Source organism: Cherax quadricarinatus, chromosome 18 (genome assembly GCF_038502225.1).
Source record: "Cherax quadricarinatus isolate ZL_2023a chromosome 18, ASM3850222v1, whole genome shotgun sequence".
Taxonomy (NCBI): domain Eukaryota; kingdom Metazoa; phylum Arthropoda; class Malacostraca; order Decapoda; family Parastacidae; genus Cherax; species Cherax quadricarinatus.
Window position 1 is genome coordinate 25,173,388 of NC_091309.1, and position 21,350 is coordinate 25,194,737.

Genomic DNA, 21,350 nt, shown 5'->3' on the forward strand with positions numbered 1-21,350 from the left:
CCCCCCCGGTCTATCCCCTAGCCTGCAATTTCCTTTCCCCCCCGGTCTATCCCCTAGCCTGCAATTTCCTTTCCCCCCCGGTCTATCCCCTAGCCTGCAATTTCCTTTCCCCCCCGGTCTATCCCCTAGCCTGCAATTTCCTTTCCCCCCCGGTCTATCCCCTAGCCTGCAATTTCCTTTCCCCCCCGGTCTATCCCCTAGCCTGCAATTTCCTTTCCCCCCCGGTCTATCCCCTAGCCTGCAATTTCCTTTCCCCCCCGGTCTATCCCCTAGCCTGTAATTTCCTTTCCCCCCCGGTCTATCCCCTAGCCTGTAATTTCCTTTCCCCCCCGGTCTATCCCCTAGCCTGTAATTTCCTTTCCCCCCCGGTCTATCCCCTAGCCTGTAATTTCCTTGCCCCCCCGGTCTATCCCCTAGCCTGTAATTTCCTTTTCCCCCCGGTCTATCCCCTAGCCTGCAATTTCCTTTCCCCCCCGGTCTATCCCCTAGCCTGCAATTTCCTTTCCCCCCCGGTCTATCCCCTAGCCTGCAATTTCCTTTCCCCCCCGGTCTATCCCCTAGCCTGCAATTTCCTTTCCCCCCCGGTCTATCCCCCCTGGGTCTATCCCCTAGCCTGCAATTTCCTTTCCCCCCCGGTCTATCCCCTAGCCTGCAATTTCCTTTCCCCCCCGGTCTATCCCCTAGCCTGCAATTTCCTTTCCCCCCCGGTCTATCCCCTAGCCTGCAATTTCCTTTCCCCCCCGGTCTATCCCCTAGCCTGCAATTTCCTTTCCCCCCCGGTCTATCCCCTAGCCTGCAATTTCCTTTCCCCCCCGGTCTATCCCCTAGCCTGCAATTTCCTTTCCCCCCCGGTCTATCCCCTAGCCTGCAATTTCCTTTCCCCCCCGGTCTATCCCCTAGCCTGCAATTTCCTTTCCCCCCCGGTCTATCCCCTAGCCTGCAATTTCCTTTCCCCCCCGGTCTATCCCCTAGCCTGCAATTTCCTTTCCCCCCCGGTCTATCCCCTAGCCTGCAATTTCCTTTCCCCCCCGGTCTATCCCCTAGCCTGCAATTTCCTTTCCCCCCCGGTCTATCCCCTAGCCTGCAATTTCCTTTCCCCCCCGGTCTATCCCCTAGCCTGCAATTTCCTTTCCCCCCCGGTCTATCCCCTAGCCTGCAATTTCCTTTCCCCCCCGGTCTATCCCCTAGCCTGCAATTTCCTTTCCCCCCCGGTCTATCCCCTAGCCTGCAATTTCCTTTCCCCCCCGGTCTATCCCCTAGCCTGCAATTTCCTTTCCCCCCCGGTCTATCCCCTAGCCTGCAATTTCCTTTCCCCCCCGGTCTATCCCCTAGCCTGCAATTTCCTTTCCCCCCCGGTCTATCCCCTAGCCTGCAATTTCCTTTCCCCCCCGGTCTATCCCCTAGCCTGCAATTTCCTTTCCCCCCCGGTCTATCCCCTAGCCTGCAATTTCCTTTCCCCCCCCGGTCTATCCCCTAGCCTGCAATTTCCTTGCCCCCCCGGTCTATCCCCTAGCCTGCAATTTCCTTTCCCCCCCGGTCTATCCCCTAGCCTGCAATTTCCTTTCCCCCCCGGTCTATCCCCTAGCCTGTAATTTCCTTTCCCCCCCGGTCTATCCCCTAGCCTGTAATTTCCTTTCCCCCCCGGTCTATCCCCTAGCCTGTAATTTCCTTTCCCCCCCGGTCTATCCCCTAGCCTGTAATTTCCTTTCCCCCCCGGTCTATCCCCTAGCCTGTAATTTCCTTTCCCCCCCGGTCTATCCCCTAGCCTGTAATTTCCTTTCCCCCCCGGTCTATCCCCTAGCCTGTAATTTCCTTTCCCCCCCCTTTCCCTCCCGGTCTATCCCCTAGCCTGTAATTTCCTTTCCCCCCCGGTCTATCCCCTAGCCTGTAATTTCCTTTCCCCCCCGGTCTATCCCCTAGCCTGTAATTTCCTTTCCCCCCCGGTCTATCCCCTAGCCTGTAATTTCCTTTCACCCCCGGTCTATCCCCTGGCCTGTAATTTCCTTTCCCCCCCGGTCTATCCCCTAGCCTGTAATTTCCTTTCCCCCCCGGTCTATCGGTCTATCCCCTAGCCTGTAATTTCCTTTCCCCCCCGGTCTATCCCCTAGCCTGTAATTTCCTTTCCCCCCCGGTCTATCCCCTAGCCTGTAATTTCCTTTCCCCCCCGGTCTATCCCCTAATTTCCTTTCCCCCCCGGTCTATCCCCTGCCTGTAATTTCCTTTCCCCCCCGGTCTATCCCCTAGCCTGTAATTTCCTTTCCCCCCCGGTCTATCCCCTAGCCTGTAATTTCCTTTCCCCCCCGGTCTATCCCCTAGCCTGTAATTTCCTTTCCCCCCCGGTCTATCCCCTAGCCTGTAATTTCCTTTCCCCCCCCGGTCTATCCCCGGTCTATCCCCTAGCCTGTAATTTCCTTTCCCCCCCGGTCTATCCCCTAGCCTGTAATTTCCTTTCCCCCCCGGTCTATCCCCTAGCCTGTAATTTCCTTTCCCCCCCGGTCTATCCCCGAGCCTGTAATTTCCTTTCTATACCCCTTTCCCCCCCGGTCCTGTAATTTCCTTTCCCCCCCCGTCTATCCCCTAGCCTGTAATTTCCTTTCCCCCCCCCCCTGTCTATCCCCTAGCCTGTAATTTCCTTTCCCCCCCCCCGGTCTATCCCCTAGCCTGTAATTTCCTTTCCCCCCCCGGTCTATCCCCTAGCCTGTAATTTCCTTTCCCCCCCGGTCTATCCCCTAGCCTGTAATTTCCTTTCCCCCCCGGTCTATCCCCTAGCCTGTAATTTCCTTTCCCCCCCGGTCGATCACCTAGCCTGTATTTTCCTTTCCCCCCCCCGGTCGATCCCCTCGCCTGTAATTTCCTTTTCCCCCCCCGGTCTATCCCCTAGCCTGTAATTTCCTTTTCCCCCCCGGTCTATCCCCTAGCCTGTAATTTCCTTTCCCCCCCGGTCTATCCACTAGCCTGTAATTTCCTTTCCCCCCCCGGTCTATCCCCTAGCCTGTAATTTCCTTTCCCCCCCGGTCTATCCCCTAGCCTGTAATTTCCTTTCCCCCCCGGTCTATCCCCTAGCCTGTAATTTCCTTTTCCCCCCAGTCTATCCCCTAGCCTGTGATTTCCTTTTCTCCCACGGTCTATCCCCTGGCCTGTAATTTCCTTTCCCCCCCGGTCTATCCCCTAGCCTGTAATTTCCTTTCTCCCCGGTCTATCCCCTAGCCTGTAATTTCCTTTTCCCCCCGGTCTATCCCCTAGCCTGTGATTTCCTTTTCTCCCCCGGTCTATCCCCTGGCCTGTAATTTCCTTTCCCCCCCGCCTGTAATTTCCTTTCCCCCCCCGGTCTATCCCCTAGCCTGTAATTTCCTTTCCCCCCCCGGTCTATCCCCTAGCCTGTAATTTCCTTCCCCCCTAGTCAATCCCCGAGCCTGTAATTTCCTTCCCCCGTTGGTCTATCCCCTAGCCTGTAATTTCCTTTCCCCCCGGTCTATCCCCTAGCCTGTAATTTCCTTTCCCTCCCGGTCTATCCCCTAGCCTGTAATTTCCTTTCCCCTAGCCTGTAATTTCCTTCCCCCGGTCTATCCCCGAGCCTGTAATTTCCTGCCCCCCCCCCCCCCGAGATTGTAATTTCCTTCCCCCCGGTCTATCCCCGAGCCTGTAATTTCCTTCCCCCCGGTCTATCCCCGAGCCTGTAATTTCCTTCCCCCAGTCTATCCCCGAGCCTGTAATATCCTGACCTCCCCCGGTCTATCCCCGAGCCTGTAATTTCCTTCCCCCCGATCTATCCCCTAGCCTGTAATTTCCTTTTCCCCCCTCCTCCCGGTCTATCCCCGAGCCTGTAATTTCCTTCCCCCCCCCCGGTCTATCCCCGAGCCTGTAATTTCCTTCCCCCCGGTCTATCCCGTAGCCTGTAATTTCCTTCCCCCCGGTCTACCCCGTACCTGTAATTTCCTTCCCCCCTAGTCAATCCCCGAGCCTGTAATTTCCTTCCCCCGTTGGTCTATCCCCGAGCCTGTAATTTCCTTCCCCCGCCGGTCTATTCTCGAACCTGTAATTTCCTTCCCTCACCCGGTCTATCCCCGAACATGTAATTTCCTTCCTCCCCCCGGTCTGTCCCCTAGCCTGTAATTTCTTTCACCCCTGTCTATCCCCTAGCCTGTAATTTCCTTCCCCCCGGTCTATCCCTTAGCCTGTAATTTCCTTCCCTTCCGTCTATCCCCTGGCCTGCAATTTCCTTCCCCCGTCTATCCCCTAGCTTGTAATTCCCTTCCCCCCCCCCGGTCTATCCCCAATGTCCTGCTGTATCCACCAGCCTAATTCTCTACTTGTCTATCCACAAGTACTCGAAGTTATCGTGTCAATATTCTATACTAATGTTTACCTTGAGTTTACGTGGAGTCTACCAGTAGTACACAGTTTCCTAGTTCATCCTCACTGTTCACCACATCAGTATTTAGCGGCTGTTAATGGTACAAGTAGCGTACTACGTTAACTTAAGCCACATTAAGGTTTAAAGATATCAACACATCAGTAGTCTGCAATATTGCAGAAAAGATGTCGCAGCATAGAAGTTTCCTATTTTCGTATTTGTCAGGACCTGCTTATGTGTTGATAGAAACACGAAGGTCAATATATTGCAACTTCCCCGTCACTGTTTTGCATACAGATCAATTTTCTGAGTTTGATTCCATATGGGTCACTGAGCATGTAACTTACGATCATTTTAATGCACAAATTAATCAAATTTAAACCATACTGACTACACGAGGGTAATTAAGTCCGCCTGTATCACCAGTCAACAACACTTCAATCTTCAACCCAAAAGAGTAGGAAGCTCAACTCCTATATACACTTATATGAACCTCTGGGTGTAAATACTCTGCGTATAAATCCTGGCAGATAATACTCAACCTACACGTGGTGAGAGCAGAGTAAACTAACGAGCGTTCCTCAGTCAGGCTACAAGGGAATGCAAAAAGAGAAGTGAATGAATGACGTCAGTGAAGTTAAGAACCTGAATCATAGGTGGCGCAGTCATCACTGTTCCACCGCTGTTATGGTGATTAACGCCAGTCAAACATACCTAATAACCATACACAATGCAAATAACGCACACCAAGACTTATGCAAGTTGGTATATATCTTGCCTACCATTATCCTACATAGAGTTGTCAGGCAGTGGAATAGCCTGGAAAATGACGTAGTGGACGCAGGAACCATACACAGTTTTAAGACGAGGTTTGATAAAGCTCATGGTGAAGAGGCGGGGCCAGGAGCTAAGACTCGACCCCTGCAACCACAAATAGGTGAGTACAAATAGGTGAGTGTGTATTTTCTACGTAACTTACCATAATCCGGCCGGGATTGAACCCGCGGTCAGAGAGTCTCAAAACTCTAGCCCGCGGTTTCAATCCCGGCCGGGGTATGGTTTGTTTGCAATCGTGTCATTACGATTTCGTGAGTCATGTTCTACGTAACTTTCTTGGTGGTGACGTAGATTAATTTGTAGCTAGAGTGTAGCTGTAAACCGAAAAGATATATACGCTTATATACAAAGAGGATAGATAAACCAAGAAGTGTATGTCTCTCAGCGTATATATATATATATATATATATATATATATATATATATATATATATATATATATATATATATATATATATATATATAGATATATATATATATAGATATATATAAAGAGTTTACATTAATCGCTGTTTTAGAGATTCAAGTGTTCTTGACGGCTGGTGTATAGGCGACATGAAGCCTTAGTGACACTCGTGTAGTCGATAGACTTTAAACCTGTTGAATGTGGGTGTTGAATTTCAAGTTGCAATCTTAGGAACAGACGTAGGAATTTTCTTAATTTTGTTTAGCAATGCGAGAACCGTTAATCATAACGTTCAGTTGGTCATATGTTATCTCTGTTCCCAAACACCATGCAGAAGGTCTTGTCAATGTTAAGCATGAGATTATTGGTAGTCATTCAGGTTGATATCTTTAAGAGATGACAAAAGTTGTATTCACAAAGATAACAGGTCTAAGTTGCCGAAATACATTTGGAAAACCATTGATGTATATGAGGAAAATCAGAGGGGTGAGAACACTGCCCTGCAGGACACCTACGTTGATAGGTCTTGTTGTAGAGGTTGTGCCCTTAAGAGACGTTGTACATAAATGGTATAAAATGCGGAAATGATGAAGAATTAGACACACATGCAACATCTGAGTATCTTTATTCGTAGACATTTCCCCAACCAGTGACTATCAATACAAGGGCATAATGAGAAGAAATATACACAAAGATGAGGTAACACTGGTCAACAGCCAAAATGCTTCCGAGACCAGAGTAGCAATTTCCAACTAATTTTAGGTCACTGATAATGAATATGGTTAAAATTGTTAGCTCTAATTTTCAGTATACACCTACGTGTCACAACAGGCTCCAACAGGCTTGTGGCAGTGTGTTTCTTACCACACTCACAGTCTCACTGACCTACATTATTGTTCCAGCAGTCATTGGTGGTGGTTGTTTCTTACCACACTCACAGTCTCACTGACCTTCATTATTGTTCCAGCAGTCACTGGTGGTGGTTGTTTCTTACCACACTCAGTCTCACTGACCTTCATTATTGTTCCAGCAGTCATTGGTGGTGGTTGTTTCTTACCACACTCACAGTCTCACTGACCTACATTATTGTTCCAGCAGTCATTGGTGGTGGTTGTTTCTTACCACACTCACAGTCTCACTGACCTTCATTATTGTTCCAGCAGTCATAAAGGTGGTTGTGCTGTGCAAGTTTATATTTTAAGGTGAAAGGTAGGTGATTTTCTTAGCCAAACACTTTTTAAACTTATAATATTCACTGGGCAAGCTATTGATATAGATGTGAGGCATATATTAATTTTATTTTCCTCCTGAATGATATAAATACTTTTAAGCTATCATGTTCTGTATTATAATGATAAATTAATGAATAAATTTTCTGTTTATCTTCTAACTGTTTGTTGTTTTCTTCTTTCAGATGCCTCGTACTTGTGTGAATAGTGCAGACAACTTCTGCTACATTTGTGGCTAGGTGACCTTTGCATCACAGAAGTGCCGTATAACTGCTATGGTTAGAAAGGCATATCACCTATATTTTGGATGCAAGATTGGTGACCAGGATAAGAACTGGGCTCCACACATATGCTGCAACAACTGTGCTACTAACCTTCACCAATGGTTCAACAGGAAGAGGAAAGAAATGCCTTTTACTGTGCCAGTGACATGGCGGGAGCCAACAGACCATACCAACAATTGTTATTTCTGCATGGTACCTCCAGTACAAAAGGGCTTGTCAAAGTAAAAAAGGGGGTCCATTGAATATCCAAACACTCCAGCAGCTATTTGCCCAGTTCCACATGGAGAAGGTCTTCCTGTTCCTGATGCACCAACTTCGGTATCCTTCAAGTCAGATGAAGAAAGTGGTGAGGAGGAAGAGAAGGATGACAGTACTGGAATACAGTGAAACTTTGGTGAAGCACACTCCTCTAGGTCACATCTCATAACAAAAGGGGAACTTCATGACCTTGTCAGGGGTCTGCAACTACCCAAAAATAAGGCAGAGCTGCTAGGCTCTCGTCTTCAACAGTGGAATCTCCTAGCAGCTGATGTTAAGATTTCAAAATTTCGTGACCATCCGCAGCAGTTCAACGATTTGTTCATAATGGAAGGTGATTTAGTGGCCTGCAACAATATTAATCGTCTGATGGAAGCACTTGGCATCGACTACGAACCCAGTCACTGGAGACTGTTCATAGATTCATCAAAAACGAGTCTGAAAGGTGTCTTGCTGCATAATGACAATAGTAAACCATCAGTTCCTGTGGGCTATGCACCACATATGAAAGAAACTTATGAGAATATCAAGCATATGTTGCAATGCATAAAATATGATGAACATCAATGGCAGCTCTGTGGTGACTTAAAGGTTGTTGCTCTTATGATGAGTTTGCAGGGCAGATACATTAAGTACTGCTGCTTTCTATGTGAATGGGACAGCCGTGCAAGAGGTTCCCACTACATCAGGAGAGACTGGCCACCTCGTCAATCATTGGAGTCTGGTATGAAAAATGTTCAACACCTACCTTTCACTGAATCAAACAAAATATTATTATCACCGCTACACATAATGCTGGGGCTCATGAAAAACTTTGTAAAAGCTATGGACAAATCCAGTCAGGGATTTAAGTATTTAACATCAAAATTCCCCTCTCTGAGCAACGCTAAGATAAGAAGATGGAGTCTTCAATGGTCCTCAGATTCGAGAGCTTCTTAAAGATGGTGACTCTGAATCAGACCTTCATGGGGAGAAGACAGCTGCTTGAGAAGCATTCATGTTGATGGCGAAGGGATTTCTCAGAAACAGAAGGGAAGACAACTATGAAGAATTGGTGAAAACCTCATCAAGGCTTACAAAAGAACATGGGATGTAACATGTCACTTAAAGTCCACTTTTTGAACACACATTTAGACTTTTTTCCAACTGTGGGGCAGTTAGTGATGAACATGGTGAAAGGTCTCACGAAGATATTTCAACCATGGAAAAATGGTACCAGGGCAAATGGGGCACAAGAATGCTTGAAGACTATTGCTGGACATTGGCAAGAGATGATTCTTCAGGTGACTATAAGCGTCAAGCAAAAAGGCAGAGAGTAGGTACGGATCAGAGTTTAAAACATACTGGCACATGTTGTACATTATAATAATATAATCAAATATTACATGTCTCATATCTTTAAGCCAATAAGCATTTTTCAAGGTGATATTTGGATTTAGGACATGAAAATACATAAGAATTAACTAATCTCATTTAAGAAGCATACAACTTTTCAAAAATTGTTGACCAGTAATATAATCAGTCCCTCAGCCTTGGAGTTGGTGGAGAGCACTGTAGTGACAATGCCTTCATGTTCTATACCTTTCGCCAGTTTATAAGCGCCAAGCTCCACGACTGTGCCTCAGTTCCTTCAAGACTATAGTGCTCTCCAACTCCAAGGCTGAGGGACTGAGGGCAAGAAGTGTAAGGAATCAATTATGGATTTGAATAACTACTTGGACAAGGCTATGGAAGTCAAGTTTTTTGTCTGACGTGAAGCTTCGGGAATCTTGAAAAGCTTTGGTCAGCTACTAAATCTTGTATGCTTATAAGACACAAGTACAAACACTTAAAAGATTTTATTAGTCCAACATTTTGGTTTTGAACCTTACAAGCCTACCTCAGCACTATCTTCAGGTAGGCAGCCAGATTTCCACCTTGGTGGAGGCACCTACAGATACCTACACTTCCAGAAATACATCTGTTGCTACTTGAAATTTCCCTTTCTCACCTGAAGGTGCTGGTGTCAATGACTGCTGGGCCTGCTGCTGCCCACTGCTAAGGCTGGCTTTGCTGCTATACAAGGCTTCCCCATCTCATGGTGATCAAGGTGCCAGCACTGTAGTGGTCTGCTGCTACCCAAGAACATTCTTTCCTACCTGATGGTACCTATACTCCCTATACCCCACTGGGTGATGGTGCTGAAGGTGGACTTACTGCTACACGTCCCATCCCCCCTCCACTGATACTGATGACAGTGCTGACACTGAATCTGCTGATACCTGAGTGCTTTCTCCCTTACCCAGTGGTGATGGTGCTGTGCCTGTTACTGACTGAGCCTCCCCTTTTCCCTTGATAGTAGTACAACAGTCATGATGGTGGTGGTAACTGTTTTTGTGGCAGCAGAGGAAGAGGGATATGTGGTAAACCTGCAATATACCTGTAACCAATTTCAAGTTTTTCTACTCTTGTAGCCCAACCTGGGACCAGGATTTTCTGTTACCTATCTGACTTGGTTGTTGTTGCTGGTGGCCCACTAGCCCACATGTCCATTGCCTGGTTGATTTGGCACTTGGTGGAGGTATAGATCCAGAATCTTAATGAAATCTTCAACACTTTTTTTTTTTCCAGGAATATCTCCGATAACTGGTGGTAGTAGGTTAAACAGTCTTGGACCATAGATGATGACACTGTGTTCTCTATTGTGCCCATGGCACCTGTTTTCACCGAGTCAGTGAGAACACCAGGAGGGTGGGGGTAGATGGTGGCAGTGGGTGTTGACAATACTAACTGTGGTGGAGACGGAAGGGGAAACATTGGTGGGGATGGTGACAATGGCAGTTAGAGGGCCAATGGTGGTTGTGAGGGTAGTGATAATAATGATGGTAGTGACAGTGATGATGACAGTGGCAGTGGTGGCAGTGAGCAATGGCTATGGAAATAGATACCATGGTGTTGGTTATCTTATGGTGGTGGTGATGCCTGTGTTATGGTTAGTGTAGCATAATTTTTATGCACTCCAACACCAGTGCGTTCAGGAATCTAAAGACAACAGATTGTGGTGATTTTGATGATGCTCTTATAGTTGATAGTGTATACAGCATTAGCAAAAGTGGTGATAACAGGCAGCTGGTGATATTTACTGCTGATGCTGAGGACTCTTGTATGTGGTGGTAGTGGGAGGAAGGGGTATTTGGCAATTATGAAGATAATTTAGAATAGAAATTGTGGCTTAACCCTTTGACTGTCGCAACCCCCAATCCTGAGGTGTCTCCTGGTGTCGCAAAATTAAAAAAAAAAAATATTTTTTCTTATGAAATGATAGAGAATCTTTTCCCGATTGTAATGACACCAAAAAAACGAAATTTGATGGAAAACTGACGGAATTATGCTCTCGCGAAGTTAGCGACCTCAGCGATGTTTACAAATCGGCGATTTCGCCAACTTTGAGCCCTATTTTCAGCTAATTCCATTGTTCCAGTCGCCCAAACTCATAGCTATTTCTTTAGAACTCCATTTTTTCTATCGATTGAGTACAAGAAACTGCCCATTTACCGATTTCAACTACCTAATAATGTGGTCAGAAATTTAGAATTTGGCCAATTTCACGAAAACTAAAAAATATGACGATTTCAAAATAAGGTCCAGAATGAACAATGCAGACATTCCTGGCTCTAAAATAACATTTTCTTTGTTCATCAGTCACATTTCCAGTCCCCTCTGATATTATTCTTGCTTTCTATTTTGAATTTTTATTCAAACAAAAAATAGAAGACTTACTATTATGCAGACTACTGCAATACTGTAATAATTGTATAAATAACATCAACCCATTCGTGACTGCATATTAGAATGGCTAATTGGACATTTATTGGAAAATGGCATCATTTGTTTACTTTTGAACATTGGCAAAAATCAAACATTTCCCCTACTTTGAGCTCCATTTCTAGGTTCTTTTTATAGTAAAATCAATCAAAATCACATCTATTTCTATAATATGTTTTCCATTCTATCAAATGAGACCAAGAAAATGAGAATACAACCATAAATACTACACGAAAATAGACCACAAAGTTGGCATTTTAATTAAAAAAAAAAGGTCGGAGATTTTTTTTTCTCTCATTATGCACTGCATGCTCCAGGATTTTTTTTATATGGTGCACACTGACCACACAGACCCATTCTCTCACATGTGGGCCTACCAGCTTTCTCCTGCTTGATTTGAAGCTGCTAGAATTTATGAGTATATATACGTCAAACACGGTACCTCGTAAGACGTACATATACGGCCGCGACAGTCGAAGGGTTAATAAGAGATAAGATGCTGTTATTGATACATGTAATTATATTTTCACACTCTCGTAATACAATAAATGAATGGATGATATCCCAAAGTTTTAATTACAGTATAGAGCATTTTTGTATTGCTAATCACTGAAAACTTTTTAGGTTATGAGTAACAAAAACAAATACGTAGTATATTTACTCTAACCTAGTAAGATGTAAAGTTGCACCATGATAAAAATTGACCAGAAATCTTGCCTTATCTACCCTAAATATATTCAAACCAAGTTTTCCTATCACCCAAAATATAGCAGCCATTGTATTAAAAACAAAGGACTATAGTCACACAACCCTCTCTTTTAAGTTATATTTGCATTTACATCTCTCTTTTTCAGGATCTTTTAAGGCTATGTTAGAATGAATCAGGTTAGCAGACTTACTTATCTCTAACTCCTTTCAAATATTTAGTGAAAGTTAAAAAAAAATTACATGTTAATTCAGATGTGCTGCAATGCTCTATGAGCCTGGTGGGTTTAGCATTAGTTTTAATTATAATATTAATAATAATTCAGTTAAAAACAGAGTGGGGGAGTTAGTAGATGGGGAGAGGGAAGTATTAGGTAGATGGCGAGAATATTTTGAGGAACTTTTAAATGTTGAGGAAGAAAGGGAGGAGGTAATTTCGTGCACTGGCCAGGGAGGTATACCATCTTTTAGGAGTGAAGAAGAGCAGAATGTAAGTGTGGGGGAGGTACATGAGGCATTACGTAGAATGAAAAGGGGTAAAGCAGCTGGAACTGATGGGATCATGACAAACGTTAAAAGCAGAGGGGGATATAGTGTTGGAGTGGTTGGTACTTTTGTTTAATAAATGTATGAAAGAGGGGAAGGTACCTAGGGATTGGCGGAGAGCATGTATAGTCCCTTTATATAAAGGGCAGGGGGACAAAAGAGATTGTAAAAATTATAGAGGAATAAGTTTACTGAGTATACCAGGAAAAGTGTACGGTAGGGTTATAATTGAAAGAATTAGAGGTAAGACAGAATGTAGGATTGCAGATGAGCAAGGTGGTTTCAGAGTGGGTAGGGGATGTGTAGATCAAGTGTTTACATTGAAACATATATGTGAACAGTATTTAGATAAAGGTAGGGAAGTTTTTATTTCATTTATGGATTTAGAAAAGGCATATGATAGAGTGGATAGGGGAGCAATGTGGCAGATGCTGCAAGTATATGGAATAGGTGGTAAGTTACTAAATGGTGTAGAGAGTTTTTATGAGGATAGTGAGGCTCAGGTTAAAGTGTGTAGAAGAGAGGGAGACTACTTCCCGGTAAAAGTAGGTCTTCGACAGGGATGTGTAATGTCACCATGGTTGTTTAATATATTTATAGATGGGGTTGTAAAAGAAGTAAATGCTAGGGTGTTCTGGAGAGGGGTGGGATTAAATTATAACAGTTACTTTTTGCTGATGATACTGTGATTATGGGTGATTCTAAAGAAAAATTGCAAAGGTTAGTGGATGAGTTTGGGAGTGTGTGTAAAGGTAGAAAGTTGAAAGTGAACATAGAAAAGAGTAAGGTGATGAGGGTATCAAATGATTTAGATAAAGAAAAATTGGATATTAAATTGGGGAGGAGGAGTATGGAAGAAGTGAATGTTTTCAGAATTAACGATTACCTCCGAATGTGACCAATTATGTAAGTGTATTTATGTAAGTGCGTTTGTATGTGTATGTTTGGGGGTCTGAAATGGACTAATCTACTTCACAATATTTCTTATGGGAACAAATTCGGTCAGTACTGGCACCTGAACATACTTCTGGAGTGAAAAAATATCGTTAACTGGGGGTCCACTGTACTTGGGAGTTGACGTGTCAGCGGAAGGATTTATGAAGGATGAGGTTAATCATAGAACTGATGAGGGAAAAAAGGTGAGTGGTGCATTGAGGTATATGTGGAGTCAAAAAACGTTATCTATGGAGGCAAAGAAGGGAATGTATGAAAGTATAGTAGTACCAATACTCTTATATGGGTGTGAAGCTTGGGTTGTGAATGCAGCACCGAGGAGGCGGTTGGAGGCAGTGGAGATGTCCTGTCTAGGGGCAATGTGTGGTATAAATATTATGCAGAAAATTAGGAGTGTGGAAATTAGGTGGTGGTGTGGAGTTAACCCTTTCAGGGTCCGTCCCATAGATCTACGGCTTTACGTTCAGGGTCCAAACCGTAGATCTACGCCATGAGCTCAGCTCACTCTGATAAACTGTGAGTGGTACATTTGGGCCTAGATATGAGAGAATACATCTATGTGGTATGTGTGCACCACATAAAACAGATCCTGTGTATAATGAGAGAAAAAAAATGAAATCATGATTTTTCGATTAAAACAGCAACTTTGCAGTGTTTTTTCGTATGTTTTTTATAGTTGTATTTGCGATTTCTTGATCTCATTTGATAGAATGGAAGACATATTACAGAAATAGAGATGATTTTGATTGGTTTTAGCACTGGAAATGGCTTGAAACTGAGCTCAAAGTAGCAGAAATGTTAAATTTTTGCCGATATTCAAGAGTAAACAAACGACCTCACACGTCTAATACACGTCAGCTGGTGGGTCTAATATACATTCACAAATATGGTGATGATATTTATACAATTATTACAGTATTGCATAACAGTAAATCTTCTATTTTTTGGTGTGAATAAAAATTCATTATGTGAATAAAAAATCAAAATGGAATTTATTTGTAAAGCCTCAAAACATAACTAATGAACAGAGGAAATGTTAGTTTAGTGCCAGGAATGCCTACATTGTTCATTCTGGACCCTATTTTGAAATTGGAATATTTTGAACTTTGTGTTAAATTGGCCAAATTAACAATTTCCGATCACTTTATTTTGTAGTTGAAACAGGTGACTTGGCGATTTCTTGTGCTCAATCGATAGAATAGAAGTAATACTAGTGAAATAGCTATGAATTTGGTTGATTGGAATAATGTAATTGGCCTAAAATGGGAGTCAAAGTCGGCAAAATCGCCGATTCATAAATATTGCTGACACATCAAAATTCGCGAGAGCATAATTTCGTCAATTTTCCACCAAATTTCGTACTTTTTGTTTTATTACCTTCACAAAAAGATTCTCTACAATTTCATAAGAAAAAATAACATTTTTTTTTTTAAATTCTTGGACACTGGTGCGTGACTCCAGATTTGGGCCTTGGACCCTGAAAGGGTTAATAAAAGTATTAGTCAGAGGGCTGAAGAGGGGTTGTTGAGGTGGTTTGGTCATTTAGAGAGAATGGATCAAAGTAGAATGATGTGGAGAGCATTTAAATCTGTAGGAGAAGGAAGGCGGGGTAGGGGTCATCCTCGAAAAGGTTGGAAGGAAGGGGTAAGGGAGGTTTTGTGGGCAAGGGGCTTGGACTTCCAGCAGGCGTGCATGAGCATGTTCAATAGGAGTGAAAGGAGACGAATGGTATTTGGGACCTGATGATCTGTTGGAGTGTGAGCAGGGTAATATTTGGTGAAGGGATTCAGGGAAACCGGTTATTTTTATATAGCCGGACTTGAGTCCTAGAAATGGGAAGTACAATGCCTGCACTCTAAAGGAGGGGTTTCGAGATATTAGCAGTTTGGAGGGATATGTTGTGTATCTTTATACGTTTATGCTTCTAAACTGTTGTGTTCTGAGCACCTCTGCAAAAACAGTGATTATGTGTGTGAGGTGAAAGTGTTGAATGATGAAAGCATTTTCTTTTTGGGGATTTTCTTTCTTTTTGGGTCACCCTGCCTCAGTGGGAGACGGCCGACTTGTTGAGAGAAAAAAAAAAAAAAAATTCAGATGCTTAGATTACATAATCAAAGAATGCAAGATGGTGTGTGTAATGGTGCACGTGAAAATAGGGTAGTCACTGGCCCTATAGGGGTTCCTGAGCATTTCATAGAACCAGTAATCCTGAATGTAGTACAGTGGACCCCCAGTTCGCGATGCTATCAGTATCCGATAAATCCAGTAACCGATGCATTATATCGCAGAAAATTTGCCTCGCTTCCCGATACAAAACCCGGTATGCGATGTGGTTCGTACGAGACGTGTCCATGTGTGGCCTGAACTGCCCCGTGTGTGCCAGTGTTTACAAGCCAGCCAGTGTGCGCGCATCTAAGGATACATTCGGTACATTCCATATTATCCATACTATCACTGTTTTTGGTGCCTGTTTTTGCAAAATAAGTCACCACGGGCCCCAAGAAAGCTCCCAGTGCCAACCCTTCGAGACCAAGGGTGCTAATGACTGTTGAAATGAAGAAAGAGATAATTACAAAGTACGAAAGTGGAGTGCGTGTGTCGGAGCTGGTCAGGTTGTATAGTAAACCCCAATCAACCATCTCTACTATAGTGAGCAAGAAAACGGCAATCAAGGAAGCTGTTCTTGCAAAAGGTGCAACTGTGACTACGAAACAGCGACCGCAAGTGTTAGAAAATGTTGAGAGACTGTTATTGGTGTGGATAAATGAAAAACAGATAGCAGGAGATAGCATCTCTCAAGCAATCATTTGTGAAAAGGCTAGGCAGTTTCATGACGATTTGGTAAAAAAATTGCCTGCAACTAGTGGTGATGTGAGTGAATTTAAGGCCAGCAAAGGTTGGTTTGAAAGATTTAAGAATCGTAGTGGTATACATAGTGTGATTAGGCATGGTGAGGCTGCCAGTTATGTTGTGCAACAGAAGTCCAGTGACTCTCAACCTGGTCCTAGTGGCATTAAAAGAAGAAGGGAAGTAACCCCGGAAAAGGACTTGCTACCTCAAGTCCTAATGGAGGGGGATTCCCCTTCTAAATGCTAACACCATCCACACTCTCCCCTCCTCCCATCCCATCAATCATCACCAGATCTTCATTAAAGGTAAGTGTCAATTATTCTTTCGTTATTTATTGTTATTTGTTACTGTTGTTATTGTAATTACTATTCTATTGCATTAAACTTAATATTTCATGTGGTAAAAGTTTTTTTTTCATACTTTTGGGCGTCTTGCACGGATTAATTTGATTTCCATTATTTCTTATGGGGAAAATTGATTCGCTTTCCGATATTTTTGGTTTACGATGAGCTCTCAGGAACGGATTAGTATCGCGAACCGGGGGTCCACTGTATCTTGTCATTTGACTTAAATTGCCTTGAACCTGTCTTACCACCTTACATCTATATTAATGCAATATATAAAAACCAAAACCTCAACTACCCACTATTAAATACTGGGCCTCTGAATCAGGTTAGATAAGAGCAAAATCTGTGTATAGTATTTATTATATTGTGAATACAGAAGTGAAAGAGAGCACACACAGGCATCATACACATTAACACAACAACCTCAAAATTATGCCCTGTGGCAAATCCATTCCACAACAATTTTTGTTTTTGAAAAACAGTTTAAGGAACTGTTAACTAACATGTATTAAATGAATACATGAAACACCACCTGTGAATGGGCAACACAAATGTTGCTGCAACAGTAGGTGTGCCTTTGTAGACTGTTGTTCTAATGTTAATTGGCTTGTTCTCAATTATTATTTCTTTCATGTGAAATCATATAGGATTCTAATTGTTCAGTTTAATATTGTTCAACTACAGCAAAAATTTGTTCATTTCCAAGATACAAAAAACAGTTTGTGTTGAATTAACTGCAAATGAACACAAAAAGTTACCTGCAGTGGAGCCTCCTGCCTGTCTCATGAAGCACAGTATTTCATCAACATATTTATCATAGCTATATAAGAAGGGCAAACACTGATTTTTATTTTATTCTAAGACCGAAGGATTTTCTAAGAGCTACAAGCATGGGTAAAACCTGATGCGAAGGCGGGTAATTTACATGTGATCATCAGTACTTTACATCTACATTCCATTTCCCTGAATTTCAGTGTTTTGCACACTAAAACAAAGCTTCTCTTCACACAGTGCTTTGCATCAAGTTTCACCCAATAGAAAATATTACTGAAGAAATTAAAGTTTGAAAATAGAAGCAAATCAAATGTCTCCTCTTGGCTGTATCCAGAAGTTAAAATTAAGGTATATCATCTCCCAAGAAGGTACAGCAATCAGTCCTCCAAAAATTAGTTTTATGTACACTGAGGATTGAGCAAAGTGTCCTTTTTGACACAAACTCTGCTGATGACCTCTTTAAAAGTAAAAATCTGGGAAATGCCAAATGATATTGCTATGCATACACTTAGCATGCAGGGATGGCAAACACAGGAGGTTGTAGGTCTCTCTCTCCTATGACTGCTATGGAAGGAATTGATACAAGTTTGACAAACAGGTCAATTCTAATGATCTCCTTGCTAATCAAATAATAAGCCTCTGGACAAATCTACTATGATACATGTACATACATACATACCGTACATAATCAACTCATCATAATTCAATCACATTGAGGAGAAAAATTACCAATCACTTGTACATACTGTCAAAATATTTACAAATTATATTGTAAATGTTTCTATATCTATAATAATCATAATTCTCTCTCATCAAGAAAACTCAACACAAATATTTACAAACCCAGCTCCCTAAGACATGATTTACTGCTGGAGTTGCTTAAATCTTATGATAAAAATATTGTTCCAAATGCTGTGAAAGAGGGCACAACATATACCCCGAGATAAACCAGTCGAGACATGATCCAGGCATGCAAACCTCATTCAGTCGATTCATTATTTCCAATAATTTGTTCTTTGTATAAAACATAAATAATAGTGTGACTAACTAAATATTTTGGTCCCCTCCATCTATTTGGTCAGGTTTGGCATTATTGTTTGTGACATGATTAGCAATTTTGAACTCTGCCGAATGCTTCCTGCGACTCATATTTTCCTATAATGATAATAAGAGAATGAATCCACAGTTAATAATTCCTCATCCCATCACAAATGTTTACACAGCCTTGTTCATAAGTAAACTAAAAATACATGAAATGCTCACTTTCACAGCACTCGATTGTTCTGGAACTCTCATCTAGGGTCGAAGAAGAATAGAATCAGATAGGTATAATACATTTGGGATACTACAAAGAGCAAGAAAAGAATGAACAGATAGAAAGATACTTCCTTTGAAGTTCCAGCATGTGACAACAGTGTAGAAAATCTTGACTTTCATACAAGCACCCAATTTGTCAACATCTAGGGAATGATGAGGTACCAAGCAACACCACAACATCAGTCCCCTCCCCCTTCCCCCCCTCTGTAGTTGTTTCACTTACTTCCAGTATATGCCAGGCCAACTAGCATTGTGATCTCACCTTGGCAAAAATCTAACTTAATTCCATGCGGGTATTTCAGTAGCAGGTACCTTTCTTTTTCAGATCAACTTAACTAGTTGACTGATATGCTAGTTGACTGGTTGGACTGCTGGCTAGCTGGTCCCCTAGTGATGTTAAACTAGGGTTTTATTTAACTGGCGCTGGGTAAGTTGGGTTGATGGGTTGATGATGGTTGCTTGCCACCCAAGTACTGAAGACATCTCTGTGGAGAAAACAGGAATGACATCTCTATGAAAAATATAATGTCTCAACATTGAAAATGTTGCTTAAATTTTAATCCTGTGCTTGTAGGAAAAATACAGAAAGTGCAATTAAAATTTTCACAATAATATTCCTTACCATCACCGTTCAATATGCAGCAGCAAGCATTTGTAAAAAACAAAAACACTCAGGTGCACAAAACTGAGTGCTTACATAATTGATTACAATACTTTTAAGAATAATATTTAGTAAAATAATAACAACAATTTTAAAAATGGTACCATAATCATGGTTTGAATCTTTTAGACTATACCCATAGAAAGGGTTAACACCATCCACAGTCTCCCATCCTATCAATCATCACCAGATCTTCAATAAAGGTGAGTGTCATGTAACTGTGCATGTCTTCTTCAGTTTGTGTGTATTAAAATTAATATTTCATGTGGTAAAAAATTTTTTTTGTTCATACTTTGGGGTGTCAGGAACGGATTAATTTGATTTCCATTATTTCTTATGGGGAAAATTAATTCGCCTAACGATAATTTCGCCTAACGTTGAGCTCTCAGGAACGGATTAATAGTGTTAGGCAAGGGTCCACTGTATTCCATTCATTTTAGTGCTTGAAAGTGCTAAATAAGCTACCATGGCTCCAAAGAAAGCTCCTAGTGCCAAGCTTTTGGTAAAGAAGGTGAGAAATATGACTGAATTTAAGAAAAACATCATTGAACAACATGAAAGTGGCGTACGTGTGGGCGAACTGGCCAGGATGTATAACAAATCCCGTACAACCATATCTTCCATCATAGCGAAGAAAAAGGAAATCAAGGAAGCTGTTGTTGCAAAGGGGGTAAATATGCTGACAAAAATGAGATCACCAGTACTCGAAGATGTTGAGAAGTTATTATTGGTGTGGATAAACGAGAAACAATTAGCAGGAGATAGTCTTATGACGTCGCTTATTTGTGAAAAGGCTAGGCAGTTGCATGACGATTTGGTAAAGAAATTGCCTGCAACTAGTGGTGATGCGAGTGAATTTAAGGCCAGCAAAGGCTGGTTTGAGAGATTTAAGAAGCGTACTGGCATACACAGTGTGATAAGGCATGGTGAGGCTGCCAGTTCGGACCAAAAAGCGGCTGAAAAATATGTGCAGGAATTCAAGAAGTACATTGAGGCTGAAGGACTGAAACCTAAACAAGTGTTCAGTTGTGGCAAAACAGGCCTCTTTTGGAAGAAAATGCCAAAGAGGACCTACATTACTCAGGAAGAAAAGGCACTGCCAGGACGCTCATGTTCTGTGTTAATGCTAGTGGGGATTTCAAAGTGAAGCCGTTACTAGTGTACCATTCTGAAAATCCCAGTGTGTTCAAGAAAAACAATGTTATGAAGAGTAAATTGTGTGTGTTTTGGAGATCTAATAATAAGGCATGGGTCACGAGGGACATTTTCGTTGAGTGGTTCAATGAAGTGTTTGGCCCTAGTGTGAAGAATTACCTCCTAGAAAAAAAATTGGATCTCAAGTGCCTCCTAGTAATGGACAATGCACCTGCTCATCCTCCAAACTTGGATGACCTAATTCTGAAGGAGTTTGGGTTCATCACAGTAAAGTTCTTGCTCCTGAATACTACTCCTCTCCTCCAGCCCATGGACCAGCAGGTCATTTCAAACTTTAAAAAACTCTACACCAAAGCAATGTTTGAAAGGTGCTTTAATGTGACCTCAGACACTCACTTGACCCTAAGAGATTTTTGGAAAGAACACTTCAGTATTCTCCACTGCATAAGCCTTATAGGTAAGGCTTGGGAGGGAGTGACTACCAGGACTTTGAACTCTGCTTGGAGAAAATTGTGGCCAGATTGTGTCCACAAGAGGGATTTTGAAGGGTTTGAGGCGGCCCCTGATGAGCCTATGTCAGTGAACTCTATTGTGGCACTGGGGAGTTCCATGGGGTTGGATGTGAGTTTGGAGGATGTGGAAGAGTTGGTGGAGGACCACAATGAAGAGCTAACCTCTGAGGAGCTGCAAGAGCTTCAGCAGGAGGAGCAACAGATTGCAGCTCAGAATCTTGCTGCAGAGGAGGAGGAAGAGAGATGGAAGAAGGTGCCTTCTTCAGAAATTAAGGCAATTTTTGAAATGTGGGGTAGGATGGAAAGATTTGTGGAGAAACATCACCCTGAGAAGGATGTTGCAAGCCATATCGGCAA

At 42.6% G+C, this 21,350-nt stretch overlaps 1 protein-coding gene and 1 long non-coding RNA gene across 5 annotated transcripts in view; both read right to left on the minus strand.

The window, feature by feature from the left end:
• LOC138852881 (uncharacterized) overlaps positions 1-4,907 on the minus strand; it is a 112,507-nt gene extending 107,600 nt beyond the window's left edge. Inside the window, exon 1 of the long non-coding RNA XR_011392153.1 lies at positions 4,367-4,907. This is a non-coding gene — a long non-coding RNA (uncharacterized lncRNA). The remainder of the gene's footprint in view (positions 1-4,366) is intronic.
• Positions 4,908-16,916: 12,009 nt separating this feature from the next.
• LOC128689455 (TOX high mobility group box family member 3) overlaps positions 16,917-21,350 on the minus strand; it is a 474,930-nt gene continuing 470,496 nt past the window's right edge. For all 4 annotated transcript variants that reach the window (XM_053777775.2, XM_070086354.1, XM_053777776.2 and 1 more), the window contains exon 10: positions 16,917-19,150. In XM_053777775.2, coding sequence (XP_053633750.1) covers positions 19,075-19,150 — 76 coding nt within the window. In that variant the 3' untranslated portion in view covers positions 16,917-19,074. The remainder of the gene's footprint in view (positions 19,151-21,350) is intronic.